A 17,248-nucleotide genomic window follows, 5' to 3' on the forward strand; every position below is an offset into this window, starting at 1 on the left:
ATCCCTCCCGCTTTCTTTTTATGTGAATGTAATGAAGAATAAAATAAAAATGTTGAAAATAAATATGTAACAGTCACAATACAAGAATCAGGTCAGTCTGTACTGATCTTCAGTCAGCTAAGTGAGAGAGATAAACTGACTAATTAAATTACTTAAAAAAGTAAAAACAGCAACATAATTACTACCACACTTACAGTTCTAGTTAGACAAACAGCTGTATTCATTCATAAACAGGTGATTTAAGTTAAAGGACAGACTCACCTGGAAACCTGAGGGACCAGGCTGTCCTTGCTCTCCTCTCTCTCCAGCAGGGCCCTAAACAGAAAATACATAATCACAATCAACTTCTGTCATAAACTGAACGTCAGGAATTTCACATTTTGATGTGTAAGATTGTGGGAAAATGTATCTATATTTGTGTCCATGTATTTGTCTCTGATACTAGTAAACAATGTCGGGATAATTTCAGGTTAAACAGCTTTTGTTTTGTGTGTTTAAACACAAACTTCAAAACAATTGTGAGTCAGTGATGACATCTTACAACGTCCAGACATTTGTGTCAAGGACTTAGACAGAGCTATCGTCGAGACAGTCTGGGAAATGGAGATACCGAAGGCTGCTTCTAAGTGCAGACTGAGATAATATCAGTGTTGCAAGGTATACAAAGGTGGGATGGGGGGAGGCAGAGATACGTACAGCAGGGCCGGGGGGTCCTGCAGGTCCGGTTTCTCCATCTTTGCCAGGCAGACCCTGAGGAGAGGGAGGAGGAGATCGAGGAAGGAGGGGGGAGGGGGAGGCAGGACAAACAGATAGATATCAACAGTTAAGCCAAAGGTGATGCTATTAAGTAGACAGACATCTGATAGCTATAATTGAGCTCTTGAACAAGCTGGAAGCTCAACCACAGAAATAACAGGAGATCAGTGGTGAGTCACAGTAGCCAGAAAATAAAAAACAACCGAAGAAAAGATTAAATTTAATCTGGTTAATCATTTGGATATTATAATTATCATGAAAACATGTCGATGCGACTTCTGCAGCTAACTGTATTTTTCTGATCTTTCAGTAGCGTTTTCTCTCTATTGTTAAAGCTGTAAATGAATGTTTATATTTTGAAATCAGTTTATCAATGAGATCTTTCGTACAGTCAATCAGCGAATGGTTGACTTTATAATGGTACAAAATGGAAACAAGCTGAAATCAACTGAAGGACTTTTGTATTTTTAAATTAAAGTAGATGAAAGATTCATGTTGGTGTCTACAGTAGATAATAAAAGGCAGTGAAAGGTGCAATAACTCACTCTCAGTCCAGGAGCTCCACCCAGTCCTTTCTCACCAGACTTGCCGGGCTCACCCTAATCAGAACAGAGACAAAATGCAGCGGTTAGTCACAGGACCGTGGCTGATTGGTTCAGTCCTGCATCTATTTCAGGAGGAGAGAGGGTGCATTAGATGGTGCATATCAAATGGCATTAAATTGTTCAGCAGTGGTTGTTGAAGGTGTGTAGTTTTTATTTCTGACTCACAGACTTATATTTTAGTACGGACAATGAAAACAACAAAGGCGGAAAACTGTGCCTACACAGATAACAATTTTAGCTTGGTTATGCAGTCACATGCTACTTATATTAGTACTCACAGTTGCTCCCTTTGGTCCGGGGAAGCCCATGACACCAGGCTGTCCACGGGCTCCCTGTGGGCCGGGGGGTCCTGGGCGACCATCCTCACCAGGAGCTCCCTAGAAAAAAATAAGAATCCAGTTATATAATCTACAGGACAAGATGTGTCTGATAGTGGGGGGTAAACTGTTCCAACAATGAAAAATGCTAATCTACGGTTGGATTTAGACTGAAATCAGGAAAGGAGAGGAGTAATTGCTCCGAGGATCTGGTCAGAATTGGGTCTGGAGGTTTAGATTTGTTTCTAGCAGAGAAATGTCCAGCATGGCCCAAGGGTATGTAACAGTTACTCAATTTGTTGAAATTTTCATTGCTCCTGACCAGATAAACCCCTCAGGGCTAAACTGGGAAAGCCAGGAAGGAAAGAAATACAGATGAAATAGTCCATCAATCATTATCAGTCTGACCAGCTGCCAGTCATTCAAAACATGAAATCCTGCTTAAACTGTCAGTGAGTGAATGTTTTAATGAAACATAGTCCCTGAAAAGCAAATATGTAAATGTACGTTCAGATAGCTGATATAAGAACATGAAATATGAAATAAAAAGTGTAATCATGTGTGTAAATGTATTTAAAAGACTTTTCACTCAGTTAAAAAATGGATTAGAGGGAAGGAAGCAAAGTCAGTGATGGAATGTAACTAAGTACATTTAGTGAGTACCATACAATTTTGAGATACTTTTTACTTTACTTGAATATTTCCATTTTCTGCTACTTTATACTTCAACTTTGTTGCATTTCGAGAGAAAAATACTGTTCTTTCTACTCGACTACATTAATAGATTCACTTTAGTTACTTGCTGCCTCAGAAACAAAACACCCACTGATTCCAATAATTAAAAAAAAGCTGAGTATGGGATCCAATAATCAGACAGGCCGATAACCGGTTGACCCATTGTATACACTATACAGTATATATACAGTACATGTAGTTTTATATATAGTTTACTTTATTTGTACTTTTGATACTTTCATTGCCAGGAAATTACTTTCAGTACTAAAGCACATTTAATATCAGATACTTTAAGACTTTTACTCAAGTGCTATTCATATGAGGGACTTTCACTTTTACCAAAGTAATATTTTAACACAATATCTACACTTTAACTCAAATATAACAAAACCTGATCATCATTTTCTATGGATGTCCCAAAGTTATGTCTCCCATGACAGCTGACAGATGCAGATAAAAGGAAACATGTAACTCTGGCAGTGATTGTGACTGTGACTATATGACTATATATTATGACTGTCATGTACTCTGTAACTGTTACTATTTATTTGGTCTGTTTTTGTTCTATTCAATCTGTATTTCTGTTAAAAGATCTTTATTTTCATTGATCTGCTATTATTTTTGGACACATATACATCTCTGCATTTCCGCTTTTGGTATGTTAATTAACAACACTGATGGTGGTCACCTGGATGGCGGGTGGGTTGGAGGGAGGTTGTACTCCTGTAAATTGTTTTTTTTTAAAAAAGAAATGGATTTGACTGAAAACCCTGGATTAACAGCTATTACGAACAATAGGAGCCTCGACAGACAACTCAGATGAGAAAACGCCAGTGCTTTTGACTGTGTCACTCTAAAAGCTGAGACATTCAAGCCTGTTAGAAACACAAACACCACTGGGGATGAGCCTGCAGGATAATGGGTGGATAAATCTCCTGCAATTCAATTTGATGAAACCATTTATCAGTCATTACGTGATGAGAGCACATTTACTAAAATTACAAGCCTCTCCCGGCTTAGTCCACGTGTGATATTAAAAAAGAAAAAAAATCCCAGCCGCTCATGCTGGGTGAGGAGACATGCTGCGTGTTTGTTTTTATCGATTTACAAAGGCGCAAGATAAAGTGCACTTACTGAAGGTCCGACTTTGCCTTGAGGACCAGCGTCACCAGGGCGTCCAGTCAGGCCCTGTCAGAGAACAGAGACAAATGACTCATCGGACATCTATATGCAGACATGTGTGCTTGAGAAAGGTGGGAACATATGGCATGGTGGGAATTTACACCTCTGATTGGCTCTGTGTGTAACAAACAACAGGTCAACACCTCCTGATGGAAATGAATAAGAACTAAATCATGAATGAGAGCACGAACACGTCAGGATGTAGATGTTAATAGAATCTCTGCAGGGGCTTTTTTATGACTTCCTCCAAAGTGACTGTACACAAATGTTAACAGTACTTGTGCTGCTTTGAGGAAATTAAGTCATGATAGATGGAAGTGCAAATGCTTTCCAGTGAAAACCACGTATCTCCAGAATTGGTGACTGTGACTCTTTCAGATGGAACGAGGGATGAGCTGATGTTTTCTGTGGCTCTGGAGGAGCTTTGTCTAAAGTCTAAAGGTTTTTCTTATTCTTTTGTGGTTCCAGAGAGGGCTGTGCAAAGTCTGATGAATTGGCTGTGTTACTTTAGTCATCATCAGTTGAAGCTAGGGCATTCACGCCTACGGTTAGATTCTTTTCACCCAATAACGATCAAATCTTTGTCAAAAAGGTTGAAAATACAACCAATTAAGGGTTAACTAATGTAGGAGGTTACTAACCTGAGTTGACCCAAACTCCCAGTCTGGACAGCTAGCTTCACTGCTAACTAAGCTAACTAGCTAAAGGCAGGCTACTCTGTTTACATGCTGCCCCCTATTTGTTTGGAATGGGAATCCAACAGGCGGCCAATTCTTACGTATTGCACCTTTAACAGGATACCATGGTTGCAAACTGGAAATTAAAAGATGAGGGTGTTTATTCTTTCAGGTAGACTCTAATGGGAAAAAAATGCAGTTGGTTGCATTGTGGGGAATAAAGTATCCATTGATTTTTGTAAGTGCTCCTCCTCCAGCAACAAATCAGGACTGTCCCTGACCTTCAGCTAGATCATGATTTGTTTAATATTACCACAAACATATTATCCTTAATAACAAAGGGCAATCAGGTTAAAAAAGTGTACCTGGTAAAAATATATTTGAATAATCTAGAAATCCCTCACTCTCCTTATTTCTCTATGCTTTAAAGCATATTTCTGCAGATCAGCAACATCCAGATCAATACTCTTAAAGATTAGTGCTTACTCTGGCACCAGGCAGACCGGGCTCTCCAGGGCGGCCAGGATCACCGTTGGCACCCTTGGGACCACTGGCACCAGCAGGTCCACGCTCACCAGGGGCTCCCTGTGTTAGGAGAGAGAGAATAAAACAGCGGTTGGTCAGTCAGTCAATCACTTAGAAGGCGACACTTCAATTCTCAAAGCTCAGAGGAAATAAGTTTCCCTTTTAATAGTGTGAAGGAGTTTTATTGAACCGCTGGAGATGAGAAGATTAAATTCTGACAGATTCATTTTAGGATAAATGAAATTGTCCAGGTGGAGATAATGTGAAATGAGATACTGGCTTTGCTGATATGGGACATGTAGGTCAGTAGTGCATGACGGGTTTCTGAGTAATGCTGCCATCTTGTGGCCACACGGTGGAGTTACATGTATCACTGCTGCCTGCACATGAGCTTCAGAGGAAGTGTCCTCACTGGAAATATGATTTATTATGTCCTTCATTAACTCGTCAGTAAAGATGCTGATCTGAGTTCAGTGTGAACTTTCACACCTGATCAAACACATTATTTCAAAAAGGCACAACACTTTGTGCAATTTAGCTTGATTTAAAAATTATTATGACTTAATGAGGTGTGAAATTATACTTTCGGATATGCCCTCGGGGGGATGAGTCAATAAAATGCTCAGTGAAATCATTTGCCAAAATGATGTCAAGGTCTTTATTCAGTTTTCTTGTTCGCCTTTTAAGCACACTGTGGTCAGATGTGACTAATGACTCACGCTTTCAAGTCATTCCTAAATTCTCACTTCTAAATCAGAAACTCAGCTCTGTGCTTGCTTTTATATGAATGTATAAATGTATGAATTTGAAGATTTCACTAGATCTTTTCAACTTATTGTCACACCAGGTCTTTCACCTGTATATGCACGCGTTATTATAAGATAGACTGAACATAAACTGAATATTATTACCAGATATGGTAATATAGATATAAACACAATGAAAAAGTTCTTTCATAGTTTATGTCATTGTCACTACTACTTGCACTTCATCCATTGGGAGTACATTTTTAATGATGCAGTGATGCAGCTTGAGGCCAAGTTGTTCCCCTGAGTGCTGATAAACTATCTCACTGCTAAATTACAGATACATTGAAAAGCTTCTACGGCAGACAGTGCGATCCATGGCAGAAAATAGTGAAACTTGTAGGCTAAGAAGACGTGCCAAATATCTCGTGACCAGTGACCAACAATTTTATGAGACAAAACAACATCTGCATTCAAATTAAGAAATATATAAAGATCGCCTTAGGTCAGTTTGTAACAATCTAGAGGAGATACTTGACTGAAGAGATTTTGTTTTGAGACAATACAATTAACAAAAACAAGTCCAACCCTGCTCTGCAGAGGCTCAAAAACAAGAGTGCCTTAAAAATCTTTGGAGTACTGATCGTCTGCTACAGCTGCATAATGTCAATTGTCAAATTGTGCAGAGACTTACAATGTTAGACAGGTTTACAGTTAAGAGTTGTATCTTTTCCATGGGTGGATTTAACGGTTACCGAGTCAAACAGAGTAAAATTGAATTAGACGCTGTGGTGATTTAATTTTTGTGGCATGAGTCCTACAGTGTGTGACAACATTGTGATTAGGTGACTCAGAAATGATATTTTCTCTCTGCAGCAGTCAAAAGCAAACAGAAAACCAGTGAGAATATTGGCACACGTCACTCTTTACAGCAATTTCAAAATGCAATAAGGCAGCAGATGGAAAACATTAATTGTCAGTTTCACAGATTTACACCCGTGACTACCGACGCATCAGTTGCATTCATTTATTTGTCTCTTCCCTCCTCTGCCTGCGTCCTCTAAAAGCATTCATGTTCGCTTTCTCTTTCTACAGGTGTAATAAAGCAATTTTGTCAGGAACGACTTGAACTCTTGACTGTTAAAACTCACCTTGGGACCAGCCAGACCGTCTTGTCCAGGGAAACCACGGTTACCGGGGGATCCCTGGAGAGAAAACACAAAACCAGAGTTATGATTATGAAAACAATATCTAAGTCACTGAATTTCATATCGGTCCTTAAACAGGTTCCTGGGTGCCAAATAAAATGAGGAAAAGAAAGAACCCAAAATGTCAAAACTGACTTTTACATGTCCATGTTTTTGCCTGTCGAGTCCGGCCTTAAGCTATAAAATAACAGATCATTTTACACTGGGATGTTACTCACTCTCTCTCCAGGTGGTCCGAGTGGTCCAGCAGCACCAGGCTCACCTCGGGGTCCTCTCTTTCCTTCTTCTCCCTGTGGGCCATGAGGTCCCTGAAGACCAGCTGGTCCCTGGAGAACACATCAGCAACAGACCAGGTTATTACAGGAAGAATGAAAGACTTCAAAATATAGAGGAATTAAATACACATTGATGACTTCTAGGGAGAAAAGCTCAATACTATTTACACCACATGAGAAACCTTCTGATAATCAAATTTTATGTATTAGTATTTGAAGTGACTGCTATCCTCAGTTATCATCTGGCTAGATACTGTGTTTACATCAAATATCAACTGTTGGGTTTTAGCTGAGTGTGGGAACAATCAGGAAATACAGAGAGAAGCAAAGAAAATAAAACAAACTCACAAGTTCTCCTTTGGGTCCAGCCTCTCCCTTGAACCCTGGAATACCTGGGTCTCCCTAAACAGTAATGGACACACACACACACAGACAAGAAAGAGAGAGACAGAAAACAGCAGTTTGTTATAATTGTTTTTATCATTTAGAACATGAAATGAATGATTAATTAATGAATGATACAGTGAAAACATACAGATGTTCCTTTGGGCCCGAGAGGTCCAGTTGCTCCCTGAGGCCCGGGAGGCCCACGAGGTCCAGGGAAACCAGGGGCACCAGCGATACCAGGAGCACCCTACAGAGGAAGAAGGAGCAGGAGAGAGATTGACATGCTTGAACAGTGAACCATCCATCTCAGTGGATGAAGTCTGATTTACATCACTGCTGATCTTATTGAATCCTTTGCTCAGTGTACATAAGAAGATTCTGGCCAATTGCTGGTGAACTGATATAAATTCTGCACTATAACTAAAACACAACTACAATGTTGGAGGAACACTAAAAAGAGTCTCAACTCAAGTTTAAAGATGCGATAGGGAGCTCAAAGTGAGTTTGTTCTGCTCATGGGACAGATACATCTACAGCGCCTCTGAATTTGGCTGTCCACTTTTTTATATTTTATTGGCTGACCCAGTTCTGTTAAGACAGTAGAGTCTGTAGTTTGGTGATCTGACACCAACTGCAATTTCACTGACAATGCAGTCGCTTTCTGTATTTTAAAAGAAAATCGTAGACATACAAATTATATGTTCCAGATCAGTTCTGAAACTGAGCGTATAAGAAAACCATCACCTGCACGTCTGATGTTTAACAGTTACTTGGAAAAATACATAAGTGGGCAACTGGGTGGCAGACAAATATTAGTTTTGTACTTACAGCTGATCCTTTGGATCCGGGGATACCATCAGTACCAGGGTTTCCCTGTAGAGAAGAAGAGACAAAACAAGTCAGTTCACTGCAGTGATCATAACCTGTCCGGATTCAGTTATTGTTCTGGAAGTCATTAACAGCGTTTCTACAGCTAAGTTCTCTCAATGCACTAAAAAGTATATATCACTCTCAAAGTACTTTGTACTGTGTACTAAGTATTTTCTTCTAAGAAACACTTTGCTATAGTTAAATACACTAGCTTTTTCCTTTTAAATATGCGTTTATAGCATCACTTACAGAAGCGCCTGAAGGTCCAGGGGATCCAGGAGTGCCAGACTCTCCACGAGGTCCCTGAGCACCCTCGGGTCCACGAGCACCGGTAGGACCAGCTTCTCCCTGGTTAGCGATACAGAATGAAGAAGAAAGGTGACATTAAATAATATGTATGCAAGGATCTTGTGAAGTTTAAATATATATATGAAGTCAAAGACAAAGCCATATTGTAAGCAAGTCGATCACAAAAAACACAAGTGCAGTCCAAGATAAAACAAACTTGAACTCTGATAGATGAATGAGCCAACAGTTACAGTTTCATCTACTGTATGGCTACTGGTCCACTGTTATGCTTTCTTATCCCACTTCCACATTGTTTAACTTTGCTATAAACATGTATGCTAATGCTAAACCTGCTCATGTAGCGTTTAACAAGCAGACTAGTCTATTCAATCATGATGGATTAGCTAAACTGAGGGGATATAAGTGTGTAGGATTTAGTGGTATCTGGCAGTGCGGCTGAAACACAACAACCAACTAAATACCCCTCACCTTACCCTCCCTTACATTGACCGCAAAAAACACAAAAGGCCCTTTCTAGAGCCAGTGTTTGGTTTGACTCTTCTGAGTGACTGTAGAAACACAGCTGTGCAACATGGCGGACTCTATAGAGTGGGTTAGATGTATTTTTGTCTTTTGTAGGCTAACCCGAAAGTTAGCATTGCCCTGGTTTCCATGATAAAAAGCCTATGAGATTTTTGAATTGGATTTTGGATTACTGCTGAAAAGAAACTCTGTGGCGAACACATGTTTATGATACTTACACATTTTGTTCAGCAAGATGAACACTACTTTTGCAATTTCCAAATGTCAAATTAACTCCCTGGAAGTAAAAAGCTAATGTTAGGCTATAAACAGACAACATTGCGGTCGCATGACTTAAATGTTAGCGCTTTATAATTCAATTGTGGGAACATTTAATAATGTATTTTTTGTCGTAGAACAAAACGTTTAAATGTCTTAAGCCCGAGGTCACCACAGATCTTATTTCAGGTGTATAACCGAAAAACCAATTAAAAAAAACTCATAGACTTTGAGACGAGGGAACCAGATGTGCAAAAATGCTAACCGCTTTCCGGTTTTAGGACTAAAAACTACACATAAACACACTTAAAACAAATAAGGATACAATTTAACTACATAGACTACTCTACTACAATAGAAGCGCAACAATCAAGGAAAAGTTACGAAAAAAACACGATCTGACAGATGGAACAAAACAACACCAGGTAAGAGACACGGCCAGTGGAATCAAGTCTTCTGCTAACATGTCGGGTACAACATGTCATGACTGGAAGTTGGTTGGCTCTGTTTTGCCAGTTTGTGTGCTTATGGCTGCAGCTATTATTGCTCTATTTACTGGCTGCTAATTTCTGCTCATATGCATGAAGTATTATTTGCTGGTTGATGTTTGGTGTGTGCACTGTGAGGTTTACACAATAATGACATATGTTGGTTTTGTGGCATGTCTTCTCCTTTCTTCTGTTGTTTTGGGGACATGAGCAACAACAGCACACCACTTATCTCGCATGCAGCCCGTTTATTCACATAATGATTTTCCCTGTCACGCATAATATAATAAACAGTCACATCAATATTTTCTTCACACACAAGAAATAATGCTGCTTCATAATGATAGGATGACTGTAACATCTAAGTGATTAAATTCTGCTCTATTTTCACCTGCCTGGGTTTCATTTAAGGTGCAATATGCAAGAATGTGAAGCAATTTATATGTATTAATCGCTCTGTATTAGCAAAATGTGAACGGATTGTAACAAAAGTTATAAACTAAGACCTTCCCAAACTTTTTTGGTTTGTTTTTACAGCCTGTGTACTGATTTTTATGCAAAGGACTCGGGACGTTTTGTTCAAGAAAATCCAAAAGATGTGACGTTTATTCACATTCCCTTGTGCCTTGCCTCTCTTACGCTCCCTTACAGTGCCAACAGTGTGCAACACTAACTAAAGTGAGCTTAGAAGGCTGCTATAGGCAACCAAAAAGTCAGAGAAGATCTTTTTTTATAAGTTCAGACATTGGAAATACGAAGTGATTCGTACATATAAATTGCTTCACATTGATACACATAGTACCTTTTAGTGTTATACGGATAAGGGCAGAGCAGGGACAACATATATTAATTCATATAAATACATATACTATGCACACCATAAATGTGCGAGCTGGCTGACTAAAATCAACAAATTGCATGTGGTTTAATTTGAGAAAAAACAGAAGAGAAACCAGTGCACACAAACAAATCTTTGTGGTAAACCAGTGAAATTAGAGTCAAATGCTTATAAAATAGTAGCGTTTAAATGAACAAAACAATCTTAACTGCTGTTATAAGCTGTGTTATCCGAAGCCAGGTGGATCATGCCTTGCAGACCATCTGGTTCGGTATAAAAATAGGACTTGGGCCACCGTTCAGAGGAATGATGGACACCAGCCAGAGATTTCACCACACTGGTGGTGTGTAGCCTTTTTAAACATGTTGGTGAATGGAATTCCTTTGCTATTGCTGCAGCTTTGTCGACTTTGCAGACTCAATCGTATGACATAATACAGTTTGTAAGTGTTTACAAAAATGGTGATGTAGTGTTTTGAACCTTTCCTTTTTCCTCAGCCTGCGATCAAAGCCAATGTTTTACTGGCTCTAAAACTGCGATAAAAAAGTTGGACAAAGGGAGAAACATCTGCTCGTTTTTTGGAAAAAATTCTCTGCATTTCAGAAGCGATAGCTTGGCTGATGCTTAACAACACAATGCTGAGACTCAGTTGGAGCTGGGTAAAAGTTGTCTCTGTTAGATCTTCAGGAGCACAGTTTATTCAGTTGAGGTTTAGTAACTGTGTTGTTTTTATTGTGTTAGGTTGCTCGCAGAGGAAAAGACGAGGCTGCATTTCATGAGCTCTCAGGCAAGCGAAGGTACAGCACAAAAACGTAATATGAGATTATTAACATTCCTCACCATGGGACACTTCCTAGAATATTATAGAAATCGCAGAAAAACAGACTTTCAGTCACAGGTTCACAGACTCTCCAGCAGACATGCATAAAGTGCTTATGTATGTAGGTTGATACCATAAATGAACACACACACACACACACACACACACACACACACACACACACACACACACACACACACACACAGACGCACATTTTCACGTCTCGAGCTGAGTTTGCCTTTATTACTTCAAGGGAAACTCCTGGATTTTGTAAAGAGACACTCCGCTTGTAATTCCTAAAAGATTTCCCAAACTATCAAGGGGCTCAAAGAAGAAAGCAAACCACCAGCACTGGGCCCTCGAGCACAGTGCTGAGCCTGTCTGCCATGCAGGAGGAATAAATCAGATGCAAAGCAGAGAGACAGAGAGACGAGAAGAAAAAAGACAGTACTAGGGAGTGAGAGAGGGAGAAAAACACTTTTAAAAACCCCCTCCTCCCTAATTTTCCACACAGATGGAGGCTTAAAGCACTTTTCAATGCAGAGCAGTCTTCTCCGATTTCACTAAAGCATTTCAACTTGTCCCCACAAAATCCTCCCTGAGCTGTGTGCCGCCATTTTCCTACAGATTTACTTTTTTATTTGATTCAAGAAAGTTTTATTCTAACAACGCAGAATACAGAAAACCCACGTTTCTGCACCTGTCATACACACAACTTCACACGAGAAGTCCAAACTGAGTCGGAGGGAAGTTCAATTATGCTGATTAGTTTTCGTATAGAAAGGAAGGGAGTGACACAAGACATCACAGAACAATCACTGTCAATCACAGAATGAACACAACAAAGCGGAAGATTAAGAGGAAGCTATTTAGGTAAATTGAGGCTTACCTTTGAACCAGGAGAGCCAGGGAAGCCAGGAGCTCCAGAGGGTCCGACAGGGCCCTGCAGAGAGGAAAAGACAGCTGTTAAACACTGACACATCCAGGTGACGAGGCTGCTATCATACAGCAGACGGTGTGGAGGAGTCGGGAAGGATTTCCTTTACAGTATTTCTTTCTCAAACCAAATTATATAAATGATTCAAATGAGACAAAAAAAATTATACTTACTGGGGGACCAGCAGGACCGGGCAAGCCATCATTTCCACGTGCGCCCTGGATGAACAACACATTATCAGCACAAGGCATTCAAACCTTAGGTCCTAGTTTTTCCTATTTATAATCGTATAAAAGTACTTTTACACAAAAAGTATTTAAATCAGGAATTTTGTACAGAGGAGTAATAGAATAAACCTGACACATAGAGGAATTACCTTTGAATAATAGCATACTCTGGGCTCCCTAACTCTGAATTAGACGCTAATAAAACAAAGTGAAGCATCTAATCCTAGTTTTCAATAGAAGGACGACACTTACAGCAACACCACTGGGTCCAGGACGGCCTCTCTCACCGGGCAAACCACGAGGTCCCTGTGTGGGTGAGGAAGAGGTGAAATAGCCTTTACAATCAGTTTACTGTTATAAATGAGAGTGGGTTTGTATTTTTTTGTTTTCATGCGTTGTTGCTGTGATATACAGTGTTACACACCATTGGTCCGGGGGCGCCATTCTCTCCGGGAGCACCAGCCTCACCCTAAAGTAGAGGAAAACATGTAGCTGTTAGCACGGCAAGGCAACCATGGTTGGTCATCTTGGCAACAACTACCCAATGAAAACTCATCACATACCAGTTGTTACTGATGTTGTATTTTGCCGTGCTGCATCTTTTAAACTCGATTAACATCTATCAACATGGAGAGGTAACCAATTAAATGTAAAACACACAGAATAAAATCCTACCTTAGACCCAACAGCTCCAGTCTCTCCCTTTGAACCATCAAGACCTGGATAACCCTTTAAAGAAAGAGTAGAAAGACGGTGCACAGTTAGGAAAACAATCAAAAGAACTCAATCAATAACGTGACATTCCTGGAGATCATTATTAGACAACAAACACTCACTCTGTGTCCCTTGATGCCAGGCAGGCCAGGAGTTCCTGGGAATCCACGAGCTCCCTGTGATGCAACAGCAGAGATGATACAGGAGATTAATATACAGGAGAGCATGGATGCAGGAAATAGGGGCACTGAGGGGGCTGCAGCAGCCCCTAAAATGAGGCTGTGACATATGCCGAATTTACGAGAAGGCCCAAATAAATAAGAATTTGTCAGAAACAGCACTTAACAAAGTTTATAAAGTTTCTTCTCACTCAACAACTCACAAATCTGAGCGATTTTTTAAGGGAGTCTGGGGAATTTCTCTCCCTCTTCATCTCCTTGCTGTTTTTCGCTGTAGGTGACGTGGCTACTTTGACCTATAATATGTTTGTGTTCAAGTTTGCCATCTGCTGTCGTGCAAAACGTTCTCTAATTGGTGTAAGTTTTTTGTTAATGTTTTCCTGGCCGATCAAATTAATACAAAAAACATGAATGTCGGGCACCATTTACTATGACGTCATTATATAGACTGACCCCTCAGCACCCTCAACTGTGACTGACTTCCCTCAACCCTGCAGGAGAGTGAAAGAAGGTGAACTTAACATATAAAACACAGAGTTTCCTTGAAGCTTTAAAAAAAGTTTCAAAGCAATAATTTCCATTCAGTCCAATTTTGGATCCAACTAATATTGACCACTTGGGACAAAAAAATTGAAAACAATCTCTTATTCTTGGCTCAAGATGATAAATGACTAATTTCTTTAATTTTCTTAATTTAATTTACTTTAATCCATCGTTACTGTCAGTTATGGCGAGAGCTGCTGCTGTTTAATCAATGTAGAGTAAAATGTGAGACTAAACTGACAAATTGAGTTGAGTGTGTTATTCTGAAGTGACAGCACCACTATAACTGTATGTGAAGTCCATTATATAAAAGTTCAGATGAAGATTGTGCAGTTCTCCCAAATCAGATTATTTATAGCCAAAGGATCTGCTTCAGTCTGTGAGCTGCCATTAGTAACTCATCTTGCACAGACCACAGGAGAGACAAACAAAATAAAAACCCACAGTATATCAAGAGAGACTCCCCTTTAGTGAGCTGCTCATTACTCAAAAACAGAGTGAATCAACAGTCGCAGAAATCTCACCTGAGGTCCAGAAGGTCCACGCTCGCCTGATTTGCCAGGTTTGCCAGCTTCACCCTGAAACAGAGACAGAGAGGAAGAATTATGCTAAAAGTTTATTAAACAATTCCTGACTTCTATGCAAGTAAGCACTCCTTTTAAGATGTAAAATAATGTACTTTAAACTGAATGTGGCTGATGTGAGAGTGAGCACTCCTAGTGGACACACTGTGATATGACATGTCTGCTGCCATCATGTGGCTTAAAGTAGGAATTGCATTCAAAGACAATAAGATAGACGGATGGAAAAAAGAAAAAAACACATCACAAATAACAAAAAATAACAAAATAACACTGAAAAAATAATACATGATACACAATGTAGATATAATAAAATATATGCATGGATGGAATAAATAGTAATGTATAAAAAAACATATAAAAAAGGCTCATTTTGTGGTGCAACTTCTCATATTTCTCACAATGCATAATGCTGGCGAACCGAGGAACTTTTCTCAAATTAAAAAGAGAAATAAATGTGAGCTCCAGTTAGTGACTCATACATGAACGCACCATGAGAGTTTTGGTTAGATTTTATGCAGATAGTGCTCGATAGCGTTTGTGCTGAAATTTGATTTAAAATATTGCAATAAATTGAATCATGATCCCTGTATTGTGCTACGTATCTTACCACCAGATTCACTGTGAATACAGCTTTGAAAGACTAATGTTCAGAGTTAAATAATACAAAATTAAAGAGCGGTAAACTACAATTATTTAGTTGAGTTTGCAAAAGTTTTACATGAAGGGCCAAGAGAAACTAATACATCAATTTAAAGTAGAGACTGTGATTTATACTGTATAATTAGTATCCTAAAACAAACAAAACAACAAATAAATAAAAATGTGTTTTTTTGTGTGAATATTATGTATAGAAAACCCAGGAAAGGGAAGTTAATTCCCCTAAAATAATCATGACTTTGCCACAGTATTTGGAGTCAGCAAGATAATTTATTTCTCTTTCTGGTGGCTTTAGGTCAAATTTAAAGGATACTCTACTACACTATATATTTTACACCCAGAACAGGTAATATGAGTGTCTCAGCCTCGTCAGAGTCCCTGCTTGATGGAAATGTATTTACAGTTTGATAAGTTATGACGGACACACTTACATCATCTCCGGGTTTTCCTGAGGGTCCAGGGGGGCCACGGGGACCCATGGGGCCCTAGTAGTGAAGAGAAAACAAGCAAAGGTGAGACACAGTTTCCAGTCAGGACCAACAGAGGGCGACATTACACACTTCACTTCTCTGTCACTTTACAACCAACAGAGAGCTGCAGCATAAAAAAGATCAGCACATGACTTTAATTATCTTTTCAACTGTATAAGTGTGTGGTGCATTAGTTATGAACTAACAAACTTAACTAACCAACACAATAATTACAGTATTACGATTCTTAATCACAGTGGTTTTCAATGAGAAGACGTCAGAATGAGCAGGATTTATAGGCAAGACTAGGATGGAACAAATGCTTCGGTATCCTTATCCAGAATCCTCAGTACAGAGTTCAAATGTTTCCGTCTTCTTTTCTCTCTGTCTGCCAGTTTCTTTCTCAGCTTTTTCACTTCATGTGTGTTGATATATCTATTGGTCCTGCCACTATATTTCCATCTAAATGACTTTTCTCTCTCTCTTTCTCTGTGTTACAAAGCAGGCAAAACAAAAAGGATGATGTATTAAGAATATCAATATTCTTTCGTATCTGAATTAGCTCCTTGAAGGCATCTTGTTGGTAATCTTATGCTCTGATGGAGAACACCATCTTTGTGATTTCAAAGGCTAAAATTGTCTCCGCTCTTCACAAACACTTGGCCAAGATTGTGACCCTTCTGCAACTGTCAGGTTATGTTCTGGAAGGAAGCTTGATTTTAATCGCACATAATGATGTCCTGGAACACCTTTAAAAGAGAGAGAGGACCCCAGAGGCTGCACGTCTTAACTCCACAGGAGCAGATTAACACAGCAGAGGGGAGACCCTGCATTGTCTACTGGGGAGTCTGATTTCTGGAAGCTTCCTTTAGAGGTGAGTCAGGGTGGAAACTACAGGAGGTGTGAGGAAGGTTAGAAAGGGGGGTGGAGCTGGGGCAGCAAGGGGGAGAGCACTAAAAGTATGGTCCTCTATCTGGTAGGGAATCATCTAACCGGGCAGGAGGAGGTACTATCATGAGAAATCTGAAAATCCGCTCCCCACAAAGCACGACAGAAGTGAGCACGACAGCCGGTTCAGCACACTGGCTTTGAGACAGTGTACGCATTGACTGAAGAGGGCTGTAAATGTTGAAACTGAAGGAGCTCTCTGGTCAAATAGAGCAGGATATAGAAGTTAGCGGTGAGCAATGAAAGGTTAGAAAGTGTTAGAAAACTTTATGGGAATGTAGCACAGCTACAGTGGCTGAAGTTTCCACATGACGAAGAGAGGAACAAACACAATGTGGTTGTGCCTCAGCTTCTGTGATATCTTTTAAAGAGCCCAACAGACATGAGGGAGTAGCCAGGTGAAAAAGAGAAGAGAAGATAAAAAATGAGAGGAGGTTTAAAGTATGTACAGTATAATAAACCACGTAGTGT

General features: G+C 39.7%; 1 protein-coding gene across 2 annotated transcripts in view; it reads right to left on the reverse strand.

Moving 5' to 3' along the window:
• Positions 1-17,248, reverse strand: part of col2a1b (collagen, type II, alpha 1b) — a 49,856-nt gene that overhangs the window by 18,003 nt on the left and 14,605 nt on the right. For both annotated transcript variants that reach the window (XM_073468289.1, XM_073468288.1), the window contains 20 exons: positions 15,791-15,844; positions 14,643-14,696; positions 13,519-13,572; positions 13,358-13,411; positions 13,107-13,151; positions 12,935-12,988; positions 12,629-12,673; positions 12,408-12,461; positions 8,533-8,631; positions 8,242-8,286; positions 7,562-7,660; positions 7,375-7,428; positions 6,970-7,077; positions 6,695-6,748; positions 4,759-4,857; positions 3,548-3,601; positions 1,640-1,738; positions 1,302-1,355; positions 697-750; positions 262-315 (listed from right to left, as the gene is read on the reverse strand). In XM_073468289.1, coding sequence (XP_073324390.1) covers positions 262-315; positions 697-750; positions 1,302-1,355; positions 1,640-1,738; positions 3,548-3,601; positions 4,759-4,857; positions 6,695-6,748; positions 6,970-7,077; positions 7,375-7,428; positions 7,562-7,660; positions 8,242-8,286; positions 8,533-8,631; positions 12,408-12,461; positions 12,629-12,673; positions 12,935-12,988; positions 13,107-13,151; positions 13,358-13,411; positions 13,519-13,572; positions 14,643-14,696; positions 15,791-15,844 — 1,287 coding nt within the window. The remainder of the gene's footprint in view (positions 1-261; positions 316-696; positions 751-1,301; positions 1,356-1,639; positions 1,739-3,547; positions 3,602-4,758; positions 4,858-6,694; positions 6,749-6,969; positions 7,078-7,374; positions 7,429-7,561; positions 7,661-8,241; positions 8,287-8,532; positions 8,632-12,407; positions 12,462-12,628; positions 12,674-12,934; positions 12,989-13,106; positions 13,152-13,357; positions 13,412-13,518; positions 13,573-14,642; positions 14,697-15,790; positions 15,845-17,248) is intronic.

This window comes from Pagrus major, chromosome 6 (assembly GCF_040436345.1).
Source record: "Pagrus major chromosome 6, Pma_NU_1.0".
Taxonomy (NCBI): Eukaryota; Metazoa; Chordata; class Actinopteri; order Spariformes; family Sparidae; genus Pagrus; species Pagrus major.